General features: G+C 42.7%; 1 protein-coding gene across 3 annotated transcripts in view; it reads left to right on the forward strand.

Moving 5' to 3' along the window:
* Positions 1-24,425, forward strand: part of USP39 (ubiquitin specific peptidase 39) — a 35,806-nt gene that overhangs the window by 5,974 nt on the left and 5,407 nt on the right. The window contains exons 5-10 of one of the 3 annotated variants that reach the window (XM_081264419.1): positions 43-195; positions 8,510-8,735; positions 9,925-10,002; positions 12,274-12,341; positions 12,883-13,071; positions 16,497-16,639. In XM_081264419.1, coding sequence (XP_081120545.1) covers positions 43-195; positions 8,510-8,735; positions 9,925-10,002; positions 12,274-12,341; positions 12,883-13,071; positions 16,497-16,639 — 857 coding nt within the window. Of the gene's footprint in view, positions 1-42; positions 196-8,509; positions 8,736-9,924; positions 10,003-12,273; positions 12,342-12,882; positions 13,072-16,496; positions 16,640-24,425 lie in introns of those variants that run through there. The other 2 variants (XM_081264420.1, XM_081264421.1) reach the window with 2 other exon arrangements.

A 24,425-nucleotide genomic window follows, 5' to 3' on the forward strand; every position in this document is an offset into this window, starting at 1 on the left:
TTATATCTCAAAAATAACGTAGGATTTTCTTTTTCTTCACAGTATGTGTTGAAGCCCACTTTTACAAAGCAGCAAATTGCAAACTTGGACAAGCAAGCCAAATTGTCCCGGGCGTATGACGGTACCACTTATCTGCCGGGTATTGTGGGACTGAATAACATAAAGGCCAACGACTATGCCAATGCCGTCCTTCAGGTAGGATCCAGATAGGAAGGCTGAGGGGAGGGGGTGGCAGAAGCAGTATCAAGTCTGCCAAGATATTGCTGCGTTCTTGCTGAGTGTGGTCAAAGGGCCCAGACGTTGGGTTTGGCTAGGAGCTTCCCTTGAGTATTTGTTCTACAGTAAGCCAAATTTTCCTGTTTCTGCTCATGGGGCTGCTGCCAGATGCTTAGGCATTTTCCAGCTTTTTCATGGCCTTGGAGTTGCTGGGGAAGGAGGGATAGAATCCGTGTTGCCAGGAAATACCAAATAAGAATTTTTCTTTCCCCAGTGCTGAGTATTGAACCCAGGGAAACTCTATCACTGAACTATACCCACAGCCCTTTTTATTTTTTATTTTGAGACAAGGTCTCACTAAGTTGCCTGGGCTGGGCTTGAACTTGTGATTCTCCTGCCAGCATCCCAAGTTGCTGGTATTACAGGTGTGGCCTCTGCATCAGGTACATTTCTTTTTTATGGTGTAGATGTTCATTGTGTGGGCTGTTGTCTTATTCCCCCCCCCCCCAATTTTTTTATTTACACAAGTTATATATGTTTATTATAGAAAAATTAGAAAATGTTGGTAAGCAGAATCTCACTTCACCAAGAAAAAATTGATTTAAAAAATTATAGACATAAACAGGATTATTGAAGGGAAGGTATATGAATTATAAAGTAAAAGCCTTATTCCTTTCTCTCCTTAGTATTCTGTCTTGGAGTACTTAACAGTATATAGTTCTAGAATTGTTGTGACTACGGAGGCTGAGGTGGAGGGTCACAAATTTGAAGCTAGCCTTAGCAACTTAAGGGGACCTTTAGCAACTTAGACCCTGCCTCAAAATAAAAAGGACTGGAGATGTAATTCAGTGGTAAAGTACCCATGGGTTCAATTCCCAGTCCCCAAAACAAACATGGCTGGGGTTGTGGCTCAGTGGTAGAGCACTTGCCTGGCACATGAGAGGTACTGGGTTTACTTCTCAGAACCACATAAAAAAATAAAGCTATTATGTCCATCTACAACTAAAAAATATTTTAGAAACAAAGAAATAGAACTTTTTCTAAATGTGTATAGCATAATACTCTGTCACATGGTAACATGATTATTTTGCTGTAAAATCTGACGTAGTTCACATTGTCTCTTGTGACCAGTGTGCAGTCTCTTCTCTTTTTTTAGTTGTAGATGGACACAATATATTTATTTATTTTTGCGGTGCTGAGGGTCGAACCCCCTGCCTCACATGTGCTAGGCAAGCGTCTACTGCTGAGCTACAACCCAGCCCTGCAGTACCTTTTGACATGTTATTTTGCACACACACATTCCCCCTCCTGGTTTGTTTGTTTTTTTGGTGGGGGGTGAGTGCTGAGGAATTGAACCCAGGGCCTTGCTGCCCCAAGTCTTTTTACTTTTTGTGACACGTTTTATTATATTTATTTTCTGTAATTTAAAAATGCACATAACTGTTTATGAAGCAACATAGTATGTACATGTCTCTCTTCTTTTTAGTGGTTCAACTCAGGGCTTCTTGCTTGCTAGGCAGGGGCTGCACTGCTGACCTACATCCCTGGCCCCTTAATGATTACATGCTATTGAGTTGGAATTGATTCAACTACATCCCTGGCAGCATCCTTAATGATTACATGCTATTGAGTTGGAATTGATTCACCCGTTCTTATACTAGTGTACATAGGATCTAGATTCCAGATATAAGTGTTTTGAACAATCTCTAAACCCACCAGCAACCCCAAAGAGCGTTCTTTCATCTTGTGTTGTCACTGTTAGCATTGAGAAAATTTTTTTCTATTTTATAGGTATCTTTATTTATTTTTATATATATATATATAAAATATATTTTTTTAGTTGTAGATGGACATAGTACCTTTTATTTGTTTATTTTTATGTTGTGCCAGGGATTGACCCAGTATTTTTATGTGGTGCCAGGGATTGACCCAGTGCCTCATGCATGCTAGGCAACTGCTCTACCACTGAGCCACAACCCCAGTCCTAGGTATCTTTATTTTTAACTTAGGTCTTTTGGATCACTTCCAACCTTAATTATTTGTGTGTATGTATATAATTTATGTATTTAAATGAATGGGTCATAAGTACTCTTTTCCCTATTGTTTCAGCTTATTGAGCTTTATGAAATATATAAGAAAATCATCATTTGGTTTTATTGTACAGGTTGCTATATTGCAAGTATTTTCTTGCAGTTTTTAACTTGGCCTTTAAATGTTTTTTTTTTTTTTTTTTTTTTTTGGTCTTTATAAAAGATTACTAATTCAGGGCTGGTGCTGTGGCTCAGTGGCAGAGCACTCGCCTAACACGTGTGGGGATCTGGGTTTGATCCTCAACACTATTTAAAAATAAATAAATAAATAAATAAAGGTATTGTGTCCAACTATAACTAAAACAATATTTTTTAAAAAAGATTAGTTTTTACATAAATTAAGTATCTAATTTTACATTAAAAAAACAGACAACTTGGGGGGAAAAATCGAGTGTGATGTTTTCAATTAGAAAAGCCTGAATTTTAGAGGACAAATTGTGTAACGCAACGAAGGCTGAGAGAGAGAGAGAGAGAGATGGATTCTGGGAGAGAGAGAGAGAGAGAGAGAGAGGGATTCCGGAAGAGAGAGAGAGAGAGAGAGAGAGAGAGAGAGAGAGATGGATTCCTGCTGTGGGTGCAGCAGGAAGAGGCTGAGCAGCCACTTCCAAGCCAGGGGCAGAAGGGACTCCTTCCTTCCCAGGTGTGTGGACTGCCAGTGCCTCTTCCAGACAGAGATTGCGCTCTGACCAGTCCGTGCCCTACATTCTACCACGCGGCCTGCGCAGTGGTTTCATTAATGAGGTTCTGGCATTCAGTTAGTTAGAAGAGATCAAAATAAAACACACAGACAGTACCTTATTTTAATGCTAGGTCCGAGACGGCTCGGTCTCCCTGTTTCCCTGCCTCCAGCCGCTCAGCAGGGCAGCGAGGATTACTCTGGGCTAGCAGGAGAGAGAGAGAGCGAACACGCCGGGGATCAGCCTTTTATTTGGGGGAAACAAGAGATTCAGGGGAGAATTCCATCCAATGAAGGTTGAGGGGGGGCTGTACTCCAAGGTCAGGGTCAGTGATTGGGTCTCCAGGGTCAGTGGTTACGCACACCCCCACACGGATGGGCTCTCTCATCAGGAAAGGGTCGGGATAACTCCGACACAGCCAGAGTGCCTCAGGCCCTTAACGGGAGTCACCCAATCACGTGTCAGAATGGCTCCCCACACTACATCCTGGGGCTGCTTGTATGGGAACAGGAGGATACCTAGGAAGGGTTTTATATTTGGTTCTTTTCAGTTATTCATGACGTGGAGTGTATTCTTACCCATCACACGTACATGGAGTGTAACTTCTCATTCTGGTGGATGTACATGATGTGGAGTTTCATTGGTTGTGTATTCATATGTGAACATAGGAAAGTGATATCTGAAAAATTCTACTGTCTCTCCTATTAGGATTCCCACCCTTCCCTTCATTCCCCTTTGTCTAATCCATTGAACTTCTGTTCCCCACCCCGCTAGTATGTGTTAGTATCCACACATCGGAGAGAACATTCAGCCATTGGTTTTTGGGGATTGGATTCTTTTACTTAGTATGGTAGTCTCCAGTTCCATCCATTTACTAGCTAATGCCATAACTTCATTCTTCTTTATGACTGAGTGATATTCCATTGTGTATATATGCCACAATTTGTTTATTCATTCATCTATTAAAGGGCACCTATGTTGGTTCCATAGTTCAGCTTTTGTAAATTGAGCTGCTATAAATATGGATATGACACATTACATTACCGTATGCTGATTTAAGTCCTTTGGGTATATGTTGAGGAGTGGGATAACTAGGTCAAATACCATTCCAGGTATTCTGAGAAATCTCCACATTGCTTTCCAGGGTGATTGCACTGGTTTGCAGTCCTACCAGCAATGTGTGAGTGTACTTTCCCCCACATCCTGGCCAACATTTATTGTTACTTGAATTCTTGATAACTGTGCCATTCTAACTGGAGTGAGATGAAATCTCAGTGTAATTTTGATTTTTGCAATTCTCTAATTGCTTGAGATATTGAGCATTTTATATATATTTACATACACACACACATATACACACGCGTATTTTTTTTAATTTGTTGAGAGATCATATTTCTTCTGTGAAGTGCCTGTACAATTCCTTGCTCATTTATTGATTGGGTTATTATTTGTTTTTTTGGTGTTAAGTTTTTTGAGTTCTTTATATATCCTGTGGAGTAATGCTCTGAGGTGCAGACGGTTGTGATTTTCTCCCATTCTCTAGGCTCTCTTTCACGTTGTTTGCTGTGAAGAAGCTTTTTAGTTTCATGCCATTCCATTCTTCTTTTTTTTTGGGGGGGGGGCGGGGTGCGGAAATTTGGGATTGAACTCAGGGACACTCAACCACTGAGTCACAACCCCAGCCCTATTTTGTATTTTATTTAGAGACAGGGTCTCACTGAGTTGCTTAGTACCTCACTTTTGCTGAGGCTGGCTTTGAACTCATGATCCTCCTGCCTCAGCCTCCTGAGCTGCTGGGATTAAAGGCATGCATCATCATGCCTGGCCCATTTATTGATTCTTGATTTTACTTCATGTGCGTTAGGAGTCTTGTTGAGGAATTCAGTTCCTGAGCCAACATGATGGAGAATTGGGCCTACATTTTCTTCTATTAGGCACAGAGTCTCTAGTCTAATGCCTAGGTCCTTAATCCACTTGAGTTGAGTTTTGTGCATGGTGAGAGATAGGGGTTTAATTTCATTTCTACATATGGATTTCCAGTTTTCCCAGCACCATTTGTTAAAGAGGTTATCTTTTCTCTAATGTATGTTTAGGGCGCCTTTGTCTAGTATGAGATAACTGTATTTATCTGGGTTTGTCTCTGGTCCTCTATTCCATACCATTGGTCTACGTGTCTGTTTTAGACCTAGTACAGTTTAAAATCCAAAACATTTTCATAAAAGGTTGGTGATAAGCATAAATTTAAATAATTGGTTCAATATTTAAAAATATTGGAAAATCATGGCTGTTTAAATTCTTTACAGGAAGTGTTATCTTGGTAAAAGAAAGGGATGGAGTTCTTATCTCAGAGGGAACAGATACACTTAGCTCAGGGTGCTACAGTTCAGTGCCAGGTGACTGTCCCATAGAAAGCCAAGGACCCAGAAAAGAGGGGACAGGTATTCATTCCTTGTTCAGCACTCTGATAAAGAATGTTTCAGGAAGTCTTTCTAAAATATCATTCAGAACTGTGAGTTAGATCCCAATTGCAGCTGTCTGTTCCCCTTGCCAGCCTCCCCTCCCCATATGGTTCTCCTCTCAGAAGTAAAATTAGGACAGGACTGCGTTCTGACAAGAAGGGTGGAGACCAGTCCCAGGCACTCCAGTGTGGGTCCTGTTGCCAGCTCCGCTGGAGACCTGTACTCAGCTAGAGGAGATGTGATCTGCACGATTGTTCTTGGGAAAGTCTGGAGTTCAAGAACCTTATGGGACCATCTTGAGATCAGATAAGCTCAACATCCAAAAGTATCCCTGGATTTGTTCTTTCTTCTGATATCTTGTGTCCTTGGGATCAGGGCCACTTTTGCTGGCACCTAATAATTCACAGTGAGGAGTTTGATCATATAATCCTTTGCACTGAGGGTGGCGGTTTTTTTTTTATTTTTTGGTAAAACATTAAATTTTTTTTTTTTTTTAATGTTTGATTGAATCCTGGGGCACTTAACCACTGAGCAACATCCCTAGCTCTTTTTAAAATTTCATTTAGTGACAGGGCCTTGCTAAGTGGCTTAGGGCCTTGCTAAGTTGCTGAGGCTGGCCTTGAACTTGAAATACTCTTGTCTTAGCCTCCTGAGCAGCTGGGATTACAGGCGTATGCCACCGCTTCCAGCACTGAAGGGATTTGATCTGCCACTGTCTTCGTATGAGATCCTGGAAGTAGTTATAATTGATCAACGCCCACCATTCTTGAAAGCTTTCAGATAACTCGTTCTGTCAACCAGCTCCATGGCAGAACATCATAGTAAAAGGTGCCAGCTCACGGCAGCTGAGGAGCAGTGCGCTAAACTTTTTAAATGTATTTTTACCATAAAGAATTATGTAGCTGGGCGCAGTAACCCACGCCTGTCATCCCAGCGGCTGAGGAAGCTGAGGCAGGAGGATCAAGTTCAAAGCCAGCCTCAGCAAAAGCGAGGCACTAGGCAACTCGTTAAGACCTTGTCTCTAAACAAAATACAAAATAGGGCTGAGGACGTGGCTCGGTAGTTGAGTGCCCCTGAGTTTAATCCCTGGTCCCCACCGCCTCCACAAAAAAATAATTGTGTAAAAGCTAAGTGGGGGAAAGGAAGGAGGGATGAAAATGGGAAAGACAGTAGAAACTCCACCTCATGTACAACCACAAGAATGGGAAGTTATGCTCCATGTGTGTATGATAGGTCAAAATACAGTCTACTGTCATGGATAACTAAAAAGAACAATTTTTTTTTTTTTTTTAAATGAACCTGTCTATTCTATTTGGTGATGGTTCCTGGTGTGGTAACTAGTTCCTGGAAAGGTCATTTTCTTAGGTGGAGAGAGATGTTTCAGACTCCTCCTCCTGTAAACTCTCACGACTTTGAAAACTATCATGGGTAGGATGGTTAGTCCTGGCTTTCTGAATCTTAATTCTCATGGGTGAGTCTCTTTATTTATTAAAATATTAGGTGAACAAACCCTCTTTTGGTGATGTTCCCACTGAAGTAGAGTTGAGGGGATCTGACTCTAGTCTCTCTCTGAGGCTGCCTGTCACTAGATGTATTGAGCCCTGAGAGCACCTCTCTCTATAAGGTGGATAACTGAGAATTAGGGTTAACTTTATCTATACTTCCCTCTTTTTGAGAGTAGTTATCTTTTTTAGTAATTACTGCCTGAGCATCAAGCTCGTGTTCCTTTAGCTGAGCTTGTGCTATATGTAGCTGGGCACGGTGACCCATGCCTGTTATCCCAGCGTCTGAGGAGGCCTGATCCCCGTAAGGTTATGGTGATCTCCAGGTCCCAAGACCTCCTTGCCTGGACCTATCGTAGTTAGCAGAAAACCTCTGTCCTCCTTCCTAAGTGGGTTGCCAAGGGAAAATGTTCTGGGACTCATGAACCCATTGGGAATGATCCAGGGTATACTCTGCTTGTATTCAAGGTCTGTTCTGTGGTCTCCCTCCCAGTTCTGAGCTGAGATCAGCAACCATGCCTTTCTTCCTGAAGCTTACATGACTAGTCTTTCTCTTTTTGCCTGATGAAGTCAGATTTGTTTTTTTGAGTGTGTGTGTGTGTGTGTGGTTTTTTTTTTAATATTTATTTTTTTTAGTTCTCAGCAGACACAGCATCTTTGTTGGTATGTGGTGCTGAGGATCGAACCCAGGCCGCACGCATGCCAGGCGAGCGCGCTACTGCTTGAGCCACATCCCCAGCCCCATTGAGTGTGTGTTTTTTTAAATTTTTTTATTTCAATTCATCGTACACAAACAGAATGCAACATTTCAATTCTCTGCTTGTACATGGTATAGAAACATACCATTCATGCAATCATACATGTGTCTAGGGTAATGATGTCCATCTCATTCCACCATCTTTCCTACCCTTGTCAGATTTGTTTTTGTTCTAAATGTCTGGCCATTTTTCACCATAACAAGTACATTCAGTTTTATGTGCAAATTGCATGGTTTTATTAGAGAAACATCAAATTTTATGATTTTCATATTTTTTCCTTCAGGTTTTTTGTTTGTTTGTTTGTTAGAGCTTTATAGTTATACATTGTAGTTAGTTCATTCTGCCAAACTCATACATGCATGGTCACATTATTTTAGTATGGAGTCGAGAAGTGGGGGCTAGTGTTCCCCAGATAGTTGTCTCTACTCCAGTCAAAGGAGGTGATAAAAGAGTACTTGGTTTTTGGCCTTTAGTACCTCGTGAATTTCAGTATTGACACAGGTCTACTTAGAGTAAGAAAGGGAAGTATTGAGTGGCAGTAGATAGTGATTTGAATACCTTTTTATTAACTTCTCTGTGATGTCCATATCTACCAAGAGTCTGCAGAACTGTATTCTGGAACCTAGTGTGAAGGATATTTTTGTAATATCATGTCTAGATAGGATTCTCAAAGGGTCTGTTTCCTTTGGACTCTTCAGGCTGTCCCAGGCCCCTTGCAGGGCTCTACCAGAAGAATGTTGGCTGGAAGGGCTGGGCCCAACGACCCTGCAGAGGGGCTTTGGATTAAGTACAGTGTTTGATTTCCAGGCTCTGTCTAACGTTCCTCCTCTCCGGAACTACTTCCTAGAAGAAGACAATTACAAGAACATCAAGCGTCCTCCAGGGGACATCATGTTCTTGTTGGTCCAGCGTTTTGGAGAGCTGATGAGAAAGCTCTGGAACCCTCGAAATTTCAAGGCTCATGTCTCTCCCCATGAGATGCTCCAGGCTGTGGTCCTCTGCAGCAGGAAGACCTTTCAGATCACCAAACAAGGTAAGGAGCAAGGGCTGGAGGGAGGCTCTGTGGCAGAGCATTTGCCCAGCACCACAGGCAGAAACACAGGTCAGAAAGGTCATCTGTGTTTCTCTGATTTGAGGACATCAAAGCTAGTTTGAGGAAGAAAATGTACTTCTGCTTTGCAGTGAATCTTGATGATAGTCGTGAGTGAGTGAGTAGCTTGGGTGGGTTCCTTACTCCTCTCTGCTCAGAGTCCCAGAAGCTGAACAGAAGGCCTGTCTTGTTTGGTGAGGTGGACTGTCTGGTGTAGGGAATGCCGAGAGGCTAGGCAAGGCAGCAGCCCATGCTGAGTCCCTGCCACCTGTGCTTCTTACCTTGTCAGGTCTACACATGGGTCCTCTGATGAACCTCAGGTTGCTGTCATCTCTTTGGGCCCAGGTTGTCATTGCCTTGTGAATAAAATAACTCTTAGTACCTGGATCTTGGGTGCTGTCTGCTAGTGTGCACATTAGTTTGCTCAGCATGCATTTGTGAGGCTAGACTTTGGAGCCACAGGGAACTAAAGGCTAAAGGCAAGGTAGTTGCAGAGAAAGGTAATTGCAGAGTGTTAGGCGCTGCGGTAAGAAAGGGCAGAGTGTGCTCTGGAGGGAACACAGACAAGGACCCCAGCTGAACAGGGGGAGGCGGGTTGTGGGCAGGCATTCTGGGTAGGAGCATAGAGGTACGGGATCCAGGCTGACTGCCTGCACTTAGCTGGACCTTGGATTCTGGGGTCAGTGGAGAGCTGAGGTGGAGACAGGGAAGGAAGGACCAAATTCCTGGTTTATGTGCCACTGTGGGAGTTGCGATTCTCTTCTGTCAAAGGTGGGGGCCAGTGAAGACTTCTATGTGAACATGTGACAGCAGACTGGGGAACAACTTAGTGGCTTTTAAGAGTCTCAGGCACTTAGGAAAGGAGAAGTAAGGCATGATCGGTGAGTAGGTAAGGAGTGGGCCCAGGCCCCTTGGGGACTTGGGGTGATAGGAAGTAACACCCACACTGGGGTGGTAATGTTGGCTCATTCCCAAGGGCAGAGGTCATAGTCTCTGAGCGCATGGTGGTAGTAGTCTGCGGCCTGGCCTGAGGGCCTCTTCTGGGAGTGGGTAGCAGGACTGCAGCATGGCCGGTTGCGGGCTTCCCCTCCTGCCTCCAGTTCCCTCATGTTCTATGCCTCCTTTTCCCCAGGAGACGGAGTTGACTTTCTGTCCTGGTTTCTGAATGCTCTGCACTCGGCCCTGGGGGGCACAAAGAAGAAGAAGAAGAGTAAGTCTTGTTGCTTATAAAACAGCTGTTTTTCTTTGCTGGTCCATCTTTATTTTTATTTATTTATTTATTTATTTTTAAAGAGAGAGTGAGAGAGGAGAGAGAGAGAGAGAGAATTTTTTAATATTTATTTTTTAGTTCTCGGCGGATACAACATCTTTGTTGGTATGTGGTGCTGAGGATCGAACCCGGGCCGCACGCACGCCAGGCGAGCGCGCTACCGCTTGAGCCACATCCCCAGCCCTGGTCCATCTTTAAAAAACTACAGCTTCATGTCCTCTTGTTCTTAACTGTTTGTCTCTTTTATGGGGAGAGGGTTGGGATTTATTGTATACACCAAATTTTATTCTTGAATAGCTCCTGTCCATAATTTTTTAATGTTAGAATGTGATAATTATGCCCAGTGTTTTTTTTACTTTTTGTGGTCCTGGGGGCTGAACCCAGGTTTCAGGTGTGCTCAGCAGGTGCTCTGCCACTGAGCTGCAGCCCCAGCTGTTTCTGTGGCAGAAGTGCCTGGAAGACAAGTCAAGTGAAAGGCAAATCCTGGACATTCTCACTCATGGGAGCTGAGAGAGTCTGGTAGCAGAGAGTAAAGAGTGGTCGCCGGAGGCTGAGGCAGGGTGGAGGGTGTAGCTGGACAGGAGGAGAGTGTCTGATGCTCTGTGTGTAGCACGGTAGGGTAACTGGGCAACAGCACTTCACTTTGGGTTTTGAAATAGGCAGTGGAGAGAATTTGGAATATTCTTACACAAAGAAATGGTAAATGTTTGAAGTGATAGTTATACCAACTGTCCTGATTTGATCATTACATACTGTATACATGTTCTAAATTGTTAACACTGTACAATTATTACGTATCAATTAAAATTTCTTTTAACGATGCAGGTGCACCACAAAAATAAAAATAACTTTTTAGGTCAACTTGTCTGTTTGACTTCCTCACATGCTAATCTGATTTATTCCTGTTTATAATAAGATTTTTTATCAGGAATGGATACAACAGTGCCCCAGAAATCCTGACCCAGTTTCAACACGCAGGACAGCATGTTATGGACCCCCAGGCTCTTGCCACTGCAAGCACTAATATGGGTGGTGGCCTGGCCTTTGAGTTGAAGGTTAGAGCTGATTCGCTGCCAGTTCTTCACGCTTGCTGGACCTGTACTTGGAGGCAGGAGGCTGGCCTGCTGGGGTCCCTGCTAGGGTCACAGACCTAGAGTCCCTGTGCCACTCATTGTTTTCACTGGCTTAGGGGTACCTACACATCTATCAGCTCAAAGGCTGCAGAGCTGGGCCAGCCATTGTAGAGACCTAGGTAGACTTCTTGACTTCTGAGTTGAGGGCCCTGGAGGTGTCCTGCAGGCCTTGTACTCTCTTACTTGAGGCCTGCCCCACCTGGTGTCTTCATCTTGTGCATGTCTTCTGCATCCTCGCCTTATGTCCTGGGAGGATTCTAGGACCCAGTGTGCTTGATCTCTCTTTGCTTTCCTTCTACTCTTTTTTAAATATTTTTTTTGATGTTAATGAACCTTTATTTTATTCATTTATTTGTATGTGGTGCTGATAATTGAACCCTGTGCCACACACATGCTAGGCAAGTGCTCTACCACTGAGCCCCAGCCCTAGGCCTTTGCTTCTGCTCTTGCCCATATCTTAGTCTATAGTTTTGCTTTTGTGTCCAGTGTAGACTGGACTTTATTTCCCTTGTGGGCAGCATATAGTTAGGGCAATTCCTTGGTTGGGCCCTGTTTGCTTGTGAAAATACACACACACATACACACACACACACACATTCAGTACTGGGAATTGAACCTAAGGGTACTCAACTACTGTGCTACATCCCCAACCCTTTATTTTTTATTTTGAGACAGGGTCTCATTAAGTTGCTGAGACTGGTCTCAAACCTGAAATCCTGCTGCCTCGGCCTCTCAGGTTGCCAGGATTGTGTGGATGCACCACTGTGCCCGGTTGCTTGTGAATTTTTTCTGAGTCATGCATCTTCAGGCTCTGCGAATCATTCATCATTTCATGCATCTCTCATGGGCCAGGCCCTGTCTTGGAGGGCCCACATGCCTTGGGGAGGATACACATGTGATCACTTCCACAACAATTATGAAAGTACCGCATGGTGTCTATTTCCCAGGGAAGCTTCTGTTTAGGGAGGGCTTCTTTGGGTCTCATGCTGAAAGTTGCAGGTTTATTTCAGAAATTGCGATGTGTTTCTGACATGCTTCTCAGGCTCACAGTGTTTGTGCTTGCCTTTTGTTTGTGCAGCAATTGTGACGGATGTTTTCCAGGGGTCCATGCGGATCTTCACTAAGAAGCTTCCCCATCCTGATCTGGTGAGTGGGTGGAGCCGGTACAGAACTGATCTGTGTTGCCTGAGTGGACTTGGGAGAAGCAGAGAGACACTTGGAGGATAGAGCTGCCCAGAGCCTCTGCTCAGGCCCCTGTGGGGTGGCTGTGGGCTCTGGAGGCAGGGGCTGGGGTAGCATGCTGGAGGGACGGCCTGGCCCCGAGTGTGCTGGTGTTCTGAGAAGGCTCAGCCATGCCTCCCCTGCTGTCACAGAGCCTTGGGATAGTCTGTCTCTGAGCAACGTACCCAGAAGAGGCTGTTTTGTTTGTTTGATTGGTACTAGGGATAGAACCCAGGGTGCTCCACACTGAGCTGTACCCCAGCTGGTTTATCTTATTTTGAGACAGGGTCTTGCTAAGTCCAGGCTGGCCTCATTCTCCCAGGCAACTGGGGTTGTAGGTGAACGCTACCACACCTAGCGAGCTGTGGATTCTTGAATAGTGTAGTCATGGACACTGCCCAGGCTCCGGCACCTGCTCTGTGTTGCTCACATGCCTTCCCTCCTGTTTCTTCTTGCCTGTTTCTAGCCAGCAGAAGAAAAAGAGCAGCTGTTGCATAATGATGAGTACCAGGAGACGATGGTGGAGTCCACGTTCATGTACTTGACGCTGGACCTTCCTACTGCCCCGCTCTACAAGGACGAAAAGGAACAGCTCATTATCCCCCAGGTGCCGCTCTTCAACATCCTGGCCAAGTTCAATGGCATCACTGAGAAGGTAGCCACGTGTCCTTCTGTGCTGCCAGGCTTCCCTTGCCCTCTTGACTTCCTCATCTTCCTGCTCCCACCGCCTAGGGCCTGGGCCTGTGGGCAGTGCTCTTCCACTGGGCAGTACCCCTGCCCATCATTTTCTTTTTGTACTTGTGCGTTGCCACTTGTATGTGATGCATTTGTTATAAAGTGTGTTGTTTTGATCAAGCTCCTGAATTCCTTGGAGTCTCGGCTCTTAACTCACGTGCCCCCTTCTATGTCTCTTCTGTCCCTCCGAGCTCCCACCTCAGATGTGCTTCAGAAACTCAAAGGCAGGAAAACACGCCATCTCTCTCTCTCTCTCTCTCTCTCTCTCTCTCTCTCTCTCTCTTTTTTTTTTTTGGTACTGGTATTGAACCCAGGGGCGCTCTATCACTGAGACACATCCCCAGCCTTTTTTTTAAGTTTTTCTTTAAGCTTACGTAATGTCAAGATTCCCATGAGACCTTAGTATTGATCTAAATTTATTCTTTTTTTTATATTTATTTTTTAGTTATAAGTGGACACAATATCTTCATTTTGTAATTATTTGGTGCTAAGGATCGAACCCAGTGCCTCACGCATTCTAGGCGAGTGCTCTACCTCTGAGCCACAATCCCAGCCCCTCATTCTTATTTTAATAATACTAGCATGGACTAGTACAGACAGTTTCTTCTGGCTTTAGCTTTTAAGCAGATACAGAGCTATAACATGTTTACAGATGATGTACAGAACTTTTAACTAATTGATTAATAGTGGTGATGTAATATGATTTTTTTTTTCTTTCCTGGTTCTGGAGATTGATTGAACCCAGGGTGCTCTTACTATTGAGCGGTATCCCCAGCCTTTTTTATTTTCATTTTCCTTTTTTTGTGGTGCTGGGTATTGAACCCAGGGCCATAAGCATGCTAGGCAAGTGTGCTATTGCTGAGCCATGTCCCAGTCCTGCCCTTTGTATTTTTTACTTTCAGACAGGTCTACTAAGTTGCTGAGACTGGTCTTGCCCTCACCATTCTCCTGCCTCAGCCTCCTGAGTCATTGGGGTGATAGACACGCGCACTGCATCTGTCACGAAGCTGTTTCTTAGTGTTCAAAACCTTCATCTGGGTGATGGCTGCATGCATGTCGCAGCACGACATGGGTTAGGACCTCATTCCTTTTTGTGGCCCAGTTACATTCCATTGAGTGAACATGCTGTATTTTGTGTATTCATCAGGTGGTGGGCTTTAGGCTGGTTTTCACCTGTCAACTGTTAGTGCTGATGTCAACACTGGTCTGCAAGTTTCTATGTGGGCGTGTTTTCCATTCACCAGGGCACATGTTAAGAAGGGGTGCTGCTGGGTCATGTAGCAACTCTGCATTCAGATGTTCGAGGAGCTGCAGACTGTGTCCCAAGTGCCTGCACCACTTTCTTTACACTCCTACCCGTAACTTATGAGGGCTCTGTTCTTCATGTCTGCACCAACACCTGTCACTTCCTGTCATTGATTACAGCCAGTTTTTCAACAGACAAAGGATCTGAAAGAACACTTCACAAAGATGATATACAAATGGACAACAAATATATGAAAAGATGTTCAACAGTAATCTGGGAAATACAAGATCATGTGTCATTTTAACGCTGAGTAATATTACATTGTGTATATATACCACAGTTTCTTTATCCATTCATCTACTGAAGGACATCTAGGTTGGTTCCACAGTTTAGCTATTGTGAATTGAGCTGCTATAATCATTAATGTGGCTGTGTCCCTATAATATGATGATTTTAAGTCCTTTGGGTATAGAGCAAGGAGTGGGATAGCTGGGTCGATGGTGGTTTCATTCCAAGTTTTCTCAGGAATCTCCATACTGCTTTCCATAGTAGTTGCACCAGTTTGCAGTCCCATTACAATGTGTGAGTGACTGTACCTTTTCCTCCACATTCTCTCCAACACTTACTGTTGCTTGTATTCTTGATAATTGCCCTTCTAACCAGAGTGAGATGAAATCTTAAGAGTAGTTTTGATTTTCATTTCTCTAATTGCTAGAGAAGTTGAACAGTTTTTCATATATTTGTTAATCGATTGCGTATCTTCTTCTGAGAAATGTCTGCCACATCTAATTATTTATGTGTGGTTTAGGTCTTCCATTTCTCTGTTGATCATCTGCCTGGTTTTTCTATTATTGAAAGTGGGGTATTGACATTTCCAACTTTTTTTGGTGGGGTGGGTACTGGGGATTGAAGCCAGGGGCACTTAACCACTGAGTCACATCCCTAGCCCTTTTTATTTTTTTATATTGAGACTGGGTCTCACTGAATTGCTTAGGGTTTTGCTAAGTTACTGAGGCTGCCCTCAAACTTGTGATTTTCCTGCCTCGGCCTCCTGATTTGCTGGGATTACAGGTGTGCGCCACCACGTCCAGCTTGTCTAATTTTAAACAATACAGTGGGGTGGTCCTTGGAGGGGTCTGCTGTTCCTTCCTGACCTTGCTCCGAAGGAGGAGGCTGTCACTGGTGCTTTCTTTTTGATTATTAGAATTTTACTAACTTCAGCATTAATTTGATAATTTTATTTTCTCTTTATTAAGGATAAGAATTTATTAAAAACAGATTCATGTCCACCATGTTTTTGGTACAGGGATTGAACCCAGGGGAACTTAACCACTGAGCTTCATCCCCAGCCCTTATTTGTATTTTATTTATATACAGGGTCTCTCAACTGAGTTCTTAGGGCCTTACTGTGTTGCTGAGGCAAGATTCAAACTCATGATTCTCCTGCCTCAGCCTCCGAACGCTACCACGCCTGGCTCATGTTCTCCAGCTTAAAAGCCCCTTGGGTTGGGCAGATACCCCGTTCCTTTGCCATTCCTCCTCCTCAGTGTACTGAGTAAGACCTTAGGAAATATGGCCTGGCAGATGCTTTGACCCATAATTCAGGGACTTTTTTCTTTTTTTTTTGTGCTGGGAATGGAATCTGGGCCTCATGCTTGCCAAATACACACTCACACTGAGCCACACCCAGCCCAAGTTTTGGGATCTTTGAAGAGGGAGAAGTGTGGGAAGATGGTAGCCACCTCTACTGGACATGTGTGGTGAGGGGTCCTCACTGTGGGAAGGCCAGGAGGTCCTGCCTTGCTTGGTGGTCACCAGCTTCAGCAGGGCCTCTTTCCTCTGGCTGCTTGGCTTCCTAGGTAGCTGGTGCCAAGGCATTGTGGTCGTAGTTGACAGAGTGATCATACACTGACTGAAGCAGCCGATGGTCAAGGTCTTTTTAATACCACTCAGCTGAATTGCTGGCCTCAGCCAAGTATCTTCAGAAGTCTAGATATGAGGCAGAATTATATTTAAAAAAAAACAACAAACAAACGAACTCATGTCCCTGCACCAGCACCTGCGGAACTCTGTCACTAATGCGGTAATTCCATTCTCAGGAATATAAGACTTACAAGGAGAACTTCCTGAAGCGCTTCCAGCTCACCAAGCTGCCTCCCTACCTTATCTTCTGTATCAAGAGGTTCACTAAGAACAACTTCTTTGTGGAGAAGAACCCCACCATTGTCAACTTCCCTATCACGTGAGTGCCTTCCTTCCTAGCTCCCTCTGAGGGGCGGGGCACTTTCCCCATCCTTCTATCATTACCTGTGGACTGCCTGTGTTGGGGTTGCCAGGAGCAGAGCCTGACCACTCTGCCTGCCTTGGGTCTCACTGTGGGGGTGCTGATCTTGAGGGACCGTGAGAGGATGTCTGCCTGCAGGCAGCCTGCTCTTGCCTCTGGATGCTGCGACTCGTCCTGCAGCACAGGGAGGAGTCACTGGGGCTGCCTGGGCTCCGTCTGCTGCTTGCCCGGCAGACTCTGGCACGGGGGGGGGGGGGCGCTTTAGGCTCCAGATGGCCTGCCCTCATGGAGTCTGCCCCTTCTCTTTTCTTCCAAGACATCGACATCTAGACTCCCAGTTTCCTCCTGTGGATGTGAAGTCGTGACATTCAGTTTGTCATTGCAGTGTGTTTTTATGAAGCTATTGCACTTGAATGGGAAATTGGGAGGAGTTATACCCAAAGCTTCTAGTTTGCTGCCTTCTAACTTGGAAAGAGCTGTTGGGAGGTACCTTGGGGGTCTTTGAGTACACAAGAGATAGGGTTCTTCTCACTGCAGAGAAGTCTCTGAGAAGGGGAGGAGGCTGCCTGGGATCGGACCAGGCCAGGCGAGCAGTCACAGAGAGAGCTGGGCAGAGGGTCAGGGAGACAGTTGCGTGGGCATATGATGTCCAGCTGGGTGGTTGTTTCTCAGGTGTTACTTCTCAGTCTTTATTTTTCTAAACTTTCACAAAGGAGTTTGGAAGCTGTTAGTGGACAAAGGCTTATCTCCTTGTTTCTTTCTCCCTCTGCCTTCTTCCATTTCCTAGTCCCCCTGTTAACGCAGGACTGCCAGTTTTTTCCTTTGAAGATAGTTCTAGTTGTTAGCTCTCTGTAGTGTTTAAGAGAATGATGTCTAAAATTCAGAGGCCTGAGTTCTGGGCTGCCCTAGTGGTGACCACAGAGAGGTCATCTGCCTGTTTTCTGCATGTATTCTCTCAGCAACTCGGTGAGGTCCTTAGCAATCTTGTGAGACCCTGTCTCAAAATAAAATAAAAAGGGATGGGGTTGCAGCTCATTGGTAGAGTACACCTGGGTTCAATCCCTAGTACCACCACCACCACCACCACCACCCCCCCCCAAAAAAAAAAAAAAAAGAAAATTACTGTGAGACAGGATTTTGCTAAGTTGCTAGGTTGAACTTGAACTTGCTATCCTCTTGCCTTAGTCTCCTGAGTTTTGGGGATTATAAGTATGCACTACCACACCCTGCTGGGATAACTTCTTAACGATAATTCCAAGGGAATTTTTTTTCTTTTCCACTCTTTTTGTCTTCCTGTTCTTCACTCATATCTCGTTTGTGTGATAAGTAGAATCAGTGGGGGACATGTAATAGATTTCTGCTATCTCGAATGGAACCACAGAGACACTTTCTTTGAAATTCTGTGGATCAAGATTTTTTTTTTTTTGTAATACTTAGTTGTATTACAGAATGCATTCCAATTCATCATACACAAATGGAGCGCAACATTTCAATTTTCTGGTTGTACACAGTGTAGAGACGCATCATTCGTGCAATCATACAGGTACCTAGGATAATGATGTCCGTCTCATTCCATCATCTTTCCTACCCCCCCAACCCTTCCCCACCCTCCCCTTTGCCCAATCCAAAGTTCCTCCATTTTTCCCATGGCCCCCCACCATCAGCATCCACTAATCAGGGAAAAAATTTGGCCTTTAGTTTTTTGGGATTGGCTTACTTCACTTAGCATAATATTTTCTAACTCCATCCATTTACCTGAAAATGCCATAATTTTATTCTCTCTTAATGCTGTAGTAATATTCCATTGTGTATATATACCACAGTTTCTTTATTCATTCATCTATTGAAGGGCATCTAGATTGGTTCCACAGTTTAGTTGTTGTGAATTCAGCTACTGTAAACATTGATGTGGCTGTGTCACTATAGTATGCTAATTTTAAGTCCTTTGGGTATAGACTAAGGAGTGGGATAACTGAGTCAAATGGTGGTTCCATTCCAAATTTTCTAAGGAATCTCTATACTGTTTTCCAAGGTGGTTGCACCAATAGGCAGTCCCACCAGCAATGTATGAATGTGCCTTTTTCCCCACATCCTCACCAACGCTTATTGTTGCTTGTATTCTTGATATTGCCATTCTAACTGGAGAGAGATGAAATCTTAGAGTAGTTTTGATTTACATTTCTCTAATTACTAACATTGTTGAATATTTTTTCATATATTTGTTGATGGCATGTATATCTTCTGAGAAGTGTCTGTTCAGTTCCTTGGCCCATTTACTGATTGGATGTTTATATATATATATATATATATATTTTAATTTTTTGTTTTTTTTGTTTTTTAATATTTATTTATTTTTTTAGTTCTCGGCGGACACAACATCTTTGTTGGTATGTGGTGCTGAGGATCGAACTCGGGCCGCACGCATGCCAGGCGAGCGTGCTACCGCTTGAGCCACATCCCCAGCCCATATTTTAATTTTTAATATTTGCTTTTCAGTTTTCGGTGGACACAACATCTTTGTTTGTATGTGGTGCTGAGGATCGAACCCGGGCCGCACGCATGCCAGGCGAGCGAGCTACCGCTTGAGCCACATCCCCAGCCCGTGTTTGGGGGTTTTTTTGGTGATAAGTCATTTTGAGTTCTTTATATATCCTGGAGATTAGTGCTTTGTCTGAGGTGCGTATGGTAAAAATTTGCTCCCATTCTGAAGGCTCTCTTTTCACCTCACTGATTGTTTCTTTTGCTGAGAGGAAGCTTTTTTAAGTTTGAATCCATCCCATTTATTGATTTTTGATTTTATTTCTTGTGCTTTAGAAGTCTTGTTAAGGAAGTGGTTGTCTAATCTGACATGATGGAGATTGGGGCCTAATTTCTCTTCTATTAGGCACAGGGTCTCTGGTCTAATTCCTAGGTCCTTGATCAACTTGTTGAATTTTGTGCATGGTGAGAGATATAGGTTTAATTTCATTTTGCTGCATATGGATTTCCAGTTTTCAGAGCACCATTTGTTAAAGATGTACATTTTTGGTGCCTTTGTCTAGGATGAGATAACTGTAATTTTGTGGGTTAGTCTCAGTGTCCTCTATTCTGTACTATCGCTGTGTGTGTCTATTTTGGTGGCAATCCCATGCTATTCTTGTTACTATTGCTCTGTAGTATAGTTTAAGGGCTGGTATGGTGATGCCTCCTGCTTCACTCTTCTTGCTAAGGGTTGCTTTGGGTATTCTGAGTCTCTTATTTTTCCAGATGAATTTCATGATTGCTTTTTCTGTTTTTATGGGGAATGTCATGAGGATTTTGATTGGAATTGCATTAGATCTGTATAGTGCTTTTGGTAGTATAGTCATTTTTACAATATTAATTCTGCCTGTCCAAGAACAAGGGAGATCTTTCCATCTTCTAAGGTCTTCTTTAATTTCTTTCTTTAGTGTTCTGTAGTTTTCATTGTAGAGGTCTTTCACCTCTTTTGTTGAGTTGATTCTCAAGTATTTTATTTTTCTTGAGGCTATTGTAAATGGGGAAGTTGTCCTAGTTTCTTTTTCAAAGATTTGTCACTGATGTACAGAAATGCCTTTGATTTGTGGGTGTTGAATTTTATATCTTGCTACTTTGCTGAATTTATTTATTAATTTTAGAAGTTTTCTGGTGGAATTTTTTTTTGATCCTCAAGGTATAGTATTGTGTCATTGGCAAATAGTGATAGTTTGAGTTCTTCCTTTCCTCTCTGTATCCCTTTAATTTCTTTGATCTGTCTAATTGCTCTGGCTAGAGTTTCAAGGACTATGTTGAATAGAAGTGGTGAAAGAGGGCATCCCTGTCTTGTTCCAGTTTTTAGAGGAAATACTTTTAATTTTTCACCATTTAGAATGATGTTGGCCTAGGGCTTAGCATAGATAGCTTTTATGATGTTGAGATATGTTCCTGTTATCCCTAGTTTTTCTAGTGTTTTGAACATGAAGGGGTGTTGTATTTTGTTGAATGCTTTTTCTGCATCTTTTGAGATGGTTATATGATTCTTATCTTTAAGTCTATTGATGTGATAAATTACATTTGTTGATTTCCATATGTTGAACCAACCTTGCATCCTGGGATGAACCTCACTTGATCGTGGTGCACTGTCTTTTTAATATGTTTTTGTATGTGATTGGCCAGTATTCTATTGAGATATTTTGCATCTTTGTTCGTTAGGGATATTGGTCTGAAGTTTTCTTTCCTTGATGTATCTTTGTTTTTGGAATCCAGGTGATATTAGCCTCATAGAATTAAGTTTGGAAGGGTTCCCTCCTTTTCTATTTCATGGAATAATTTGATGAGTATTGGTATTAATTCTTTTTTTGTAGGTCTTATAGAAATCAGCTGAGAATGCATTTGGTCCTTGGCTTTTCTTGGTTTGTAGGCTTTTGATGGAGTCTTTTATTTCCTTGCTTAAAATTGATCTGTTTAAATTGTGTACGTCCTCCTGATTCAGTTTGGGTAGATCATATGTTTCTACAAAGTTGTTGGTGTCATCGAAATTTTCTGTTTTATTTGAATATAAATTTTCAAGATAATTTCTAATTATCTCCTGTATTTCAATAGTGTCTGTCATAATGTTTCCGTTTTTCATCATGAATTTTAGTAATTTGAGTTTTTTCTCTCCTTCTCTCTATTAGCATGGCTAAGGGTTTATCGATTTTACTTATTTTTTCAAAGAACCAACTTTTCGTTTTGTCAATTTTTGAATTGTTTCTTTTGTTTCAGTTTCATTGATTTCAGCTCTGATTTTAATTATTTCCTGTCTTCTACTTTTGGTGTTGATTTGGTCTTCTTTTTCTAGGGCTTTGAGATATGTTAGGTCATTTATTGACTTTTTATCCTTTTAATGAATGAACTGCATGGAATGAACTTTCCTCTTATTCCTGCCTTTCATGGTATCCCAGAGATTTTGATATGTTGTGTCAGTGTTCTCATTCACCTCTAAGAATTTTTGTTATCTCCTCCCTGATGTCTTCTGCTATCCATTGCTCATTCAATATCATGTTATTTAGTCTCCAAGTGTTGCAATAGCTTCTATTTTTTATTTTATCATAGATTTCTAGTTTCATTCCATTATGATCTGATAGAATACAAAGTAGTACCTCTCTCTCTTTTTTTTTTTTTTTTATTTGCTGAGTTGCTTTGTGGCATAATATGTGGTCTATTTTAGAGAAAGATCCATGTGCTGCTGAGAAGAAGGTGTATTAACTCATTTTGGATGAAATATTCTATATATGTCTGTTAAGTCTAAATCACTGATTGTATTATTCAGCTCTATAGTTTGTTTAGCTTTTTGTTTGGAAGATCTATTCAGTGGTGAGAGAAGTGTATTAAAGTCACCCAATATTATCGTATTGTGGTCTGTTTGACTCTTGAACTTGAGAAGAGTTTGTTTGATAAACATAGATGCTCCATTGTTTGGGGGCCTAGGTATTTATGATTATTATGTCTTGTTGATGTATGGTTCCCTTAAGCAGTATGAAATGTCCTTCTTTATCTCTTCTGACTAACTTTGGCTTGAAGTCCACTTTATCTGATATTTGGGTGGAAACCCCTGCTTGTTTCCGAAGACCATGTTAGTGGTATGATTTTTTTCCATATTTTTTTCAGTATGTGGATGTCTTTTCCTATGAGATGAGTTTCTTGAAAGCAGCATATTGTTGATTTTTTTAATCCAATCTGCCAGTCTGAGTCTTTTAATTGATGAGTTTAGGTCATTAACATTCAGAGTTATTATTGAGACATGGTTTGTATTCCTGGTCATTTTTGTTTATTTTTGGCTTTTAATTTGAGTTTGTTTCTTTGATGGATTTTCCTTTAGTATACTTCCTTCCTTTGCTGATTTTCATTGTTGTTTTTCATTTTCTCCTCATGGAATATTTTGCTGAGAATATTCTGTAGTCCAGGCTTTCTCATTGTAAATTCTTTTTTCTATCATGGAAAGTTTTTATTTCATCATCATATCTGAAGCTTATTTTGTTGGATATAAGACTCTTGGTCAGCATCCATTTTCTTTCAGAAATGGTATATGTTGTTCCAGGATCTCCTGGCTTTGATGATCTGGTTTGAGAAATCTGTTGAGATCTGAACTGGTTCCCCCTACATGTAATCTGAAACTTTTCTCTTGCAACTTTTAAAATTCTATCCTTATTCTGTATGCTAGGCATTTTCATTATAATGTGCCTTGGTGAGGATCAGTTGTGATCTTATTTATTTATTTATCTATTTATTTATTGTGGTGCTGGGGATTGAACCCAGGGCCTCGTGCATGTGAGGCAAGCACTTTACCAACTGAGCTGTATCCCCAGCCCATCTGTTGTGATTTTGTACATTTGATGTCCTGTAAGCCTCTTGTATTTGATTTTCCAATTCATTCTTCATGTGGGAAATTTTCTGATATTATTTAATTGAAGAGACTGTACAGTCCTTTGGTTTGTATCTCTCTGCCTCCCTCTATCCCAATAAATCTTAGATTTGGTCTTTTCATGTTGTCCAATAATTCTTGGAGGTTCTGTTCATGGTTTCTCACCACCTAAGCTGTGTGGTCACCTTTATTTTCAAGATTATATATTTTGTCTTCTTTGCCTGAGGTTCTATCTTCCAAGTGGTTTTAGTCTGTTGTTGATGCTTTCTATTGAATTTTTTATTTGGTTTATTGGTTCCTTCATTTCAAGGATTTCTGTTTTTTTTTGTTTTGTTTTGTTTTTAACAGTCTCTCTTTTGTCTTGTGCTGGGATTGAACCCAGGACCTTGTGCATGTGAGGCAAGCACTGTACCATCTGAGCTATGTCCCCAGCCCCTCTATCTCTTTTCTTTTTTCTTTTTTTAATATCTATTTTTTAGTTATAGGTGGACACAATATCTTTATTTTACATTTACGTGGTGCTGAGGATGGAACCCGGTGCCTCACGCACACTAGACGAGCACTCTACCATCAGCCTCAGCCCCGGCCCTTGACAGGATCTTTTACTTCTCTCCTGTCTCTGTGTTGGGGTGGCCAACTGCTGCCTGTGTTTGCTCTCTTGATTCATTCTTTCCTTTGCAGACGATTTTAATTATCTACATTCTGAACTCCTCTGACATTTCATCTGCTGTGCAGTCAATGGAATCTGTTAGTGCATTAGCTGGTGTGTTTCCGGCACTTTCTTCCCTTGTTTCTTCATACTGTCCGGGTGTCTTCCTCTCCAGCAGTGTGGATTTGAGGTATTACTGTTCCTACCTTGTAATCTTGTAGTGTCCCTGCAGGTCACCCACACCTTGCCTGCAGGGACCTGGGCAATGGCATTGTAGGTTCTGGCTCTTGTCGGGGAAGGCCACCCCACATTCACTGGTAGATGGGGTGCAGCGCCCGTGGTGCGTGCACAGTCACTTTGCCCCTATCTCGCGGCAGTCTCTGCTCCTCCCTGGATGAGGTGTTATTTCAGAACTGGCCTTCTGTGAGTGGCCACAGTCACCAGCCTGTTCCTGGTAGCAGTGTGGTGTTGGCTGCAGGGTAGCCCCCAGGGAGGACTGTGGACGGCCACCTGCTCAGTTGCACAGAAGCTCCCTGCCCGCGGTCTTCCATGAGGGCCAGAGCATGTTTGTTTCCCCACCAGTTGCATTTGGTACTTTGGGATTGACTTCAGCAGTTTACCCTTCAGAAAGTTGTCTGGAGCAGTGAAGGAATGGATGGCTTCTTAACTTGGCAGCCTTTAGGGGCATCGCTATGTGTGACGAGTTCTGGAAACCC

Source organism: Spermophilus citellus (genome assembly GCF_964194105.1).
Source record: "Spermophilus citellus genome assembly, chromosome: 13".
NCBI lineage: Eukaryota > Metazoa > Chordata > Mammalia > Rodentia > Sciuridae > Spermophilus > Spermophilus citellus.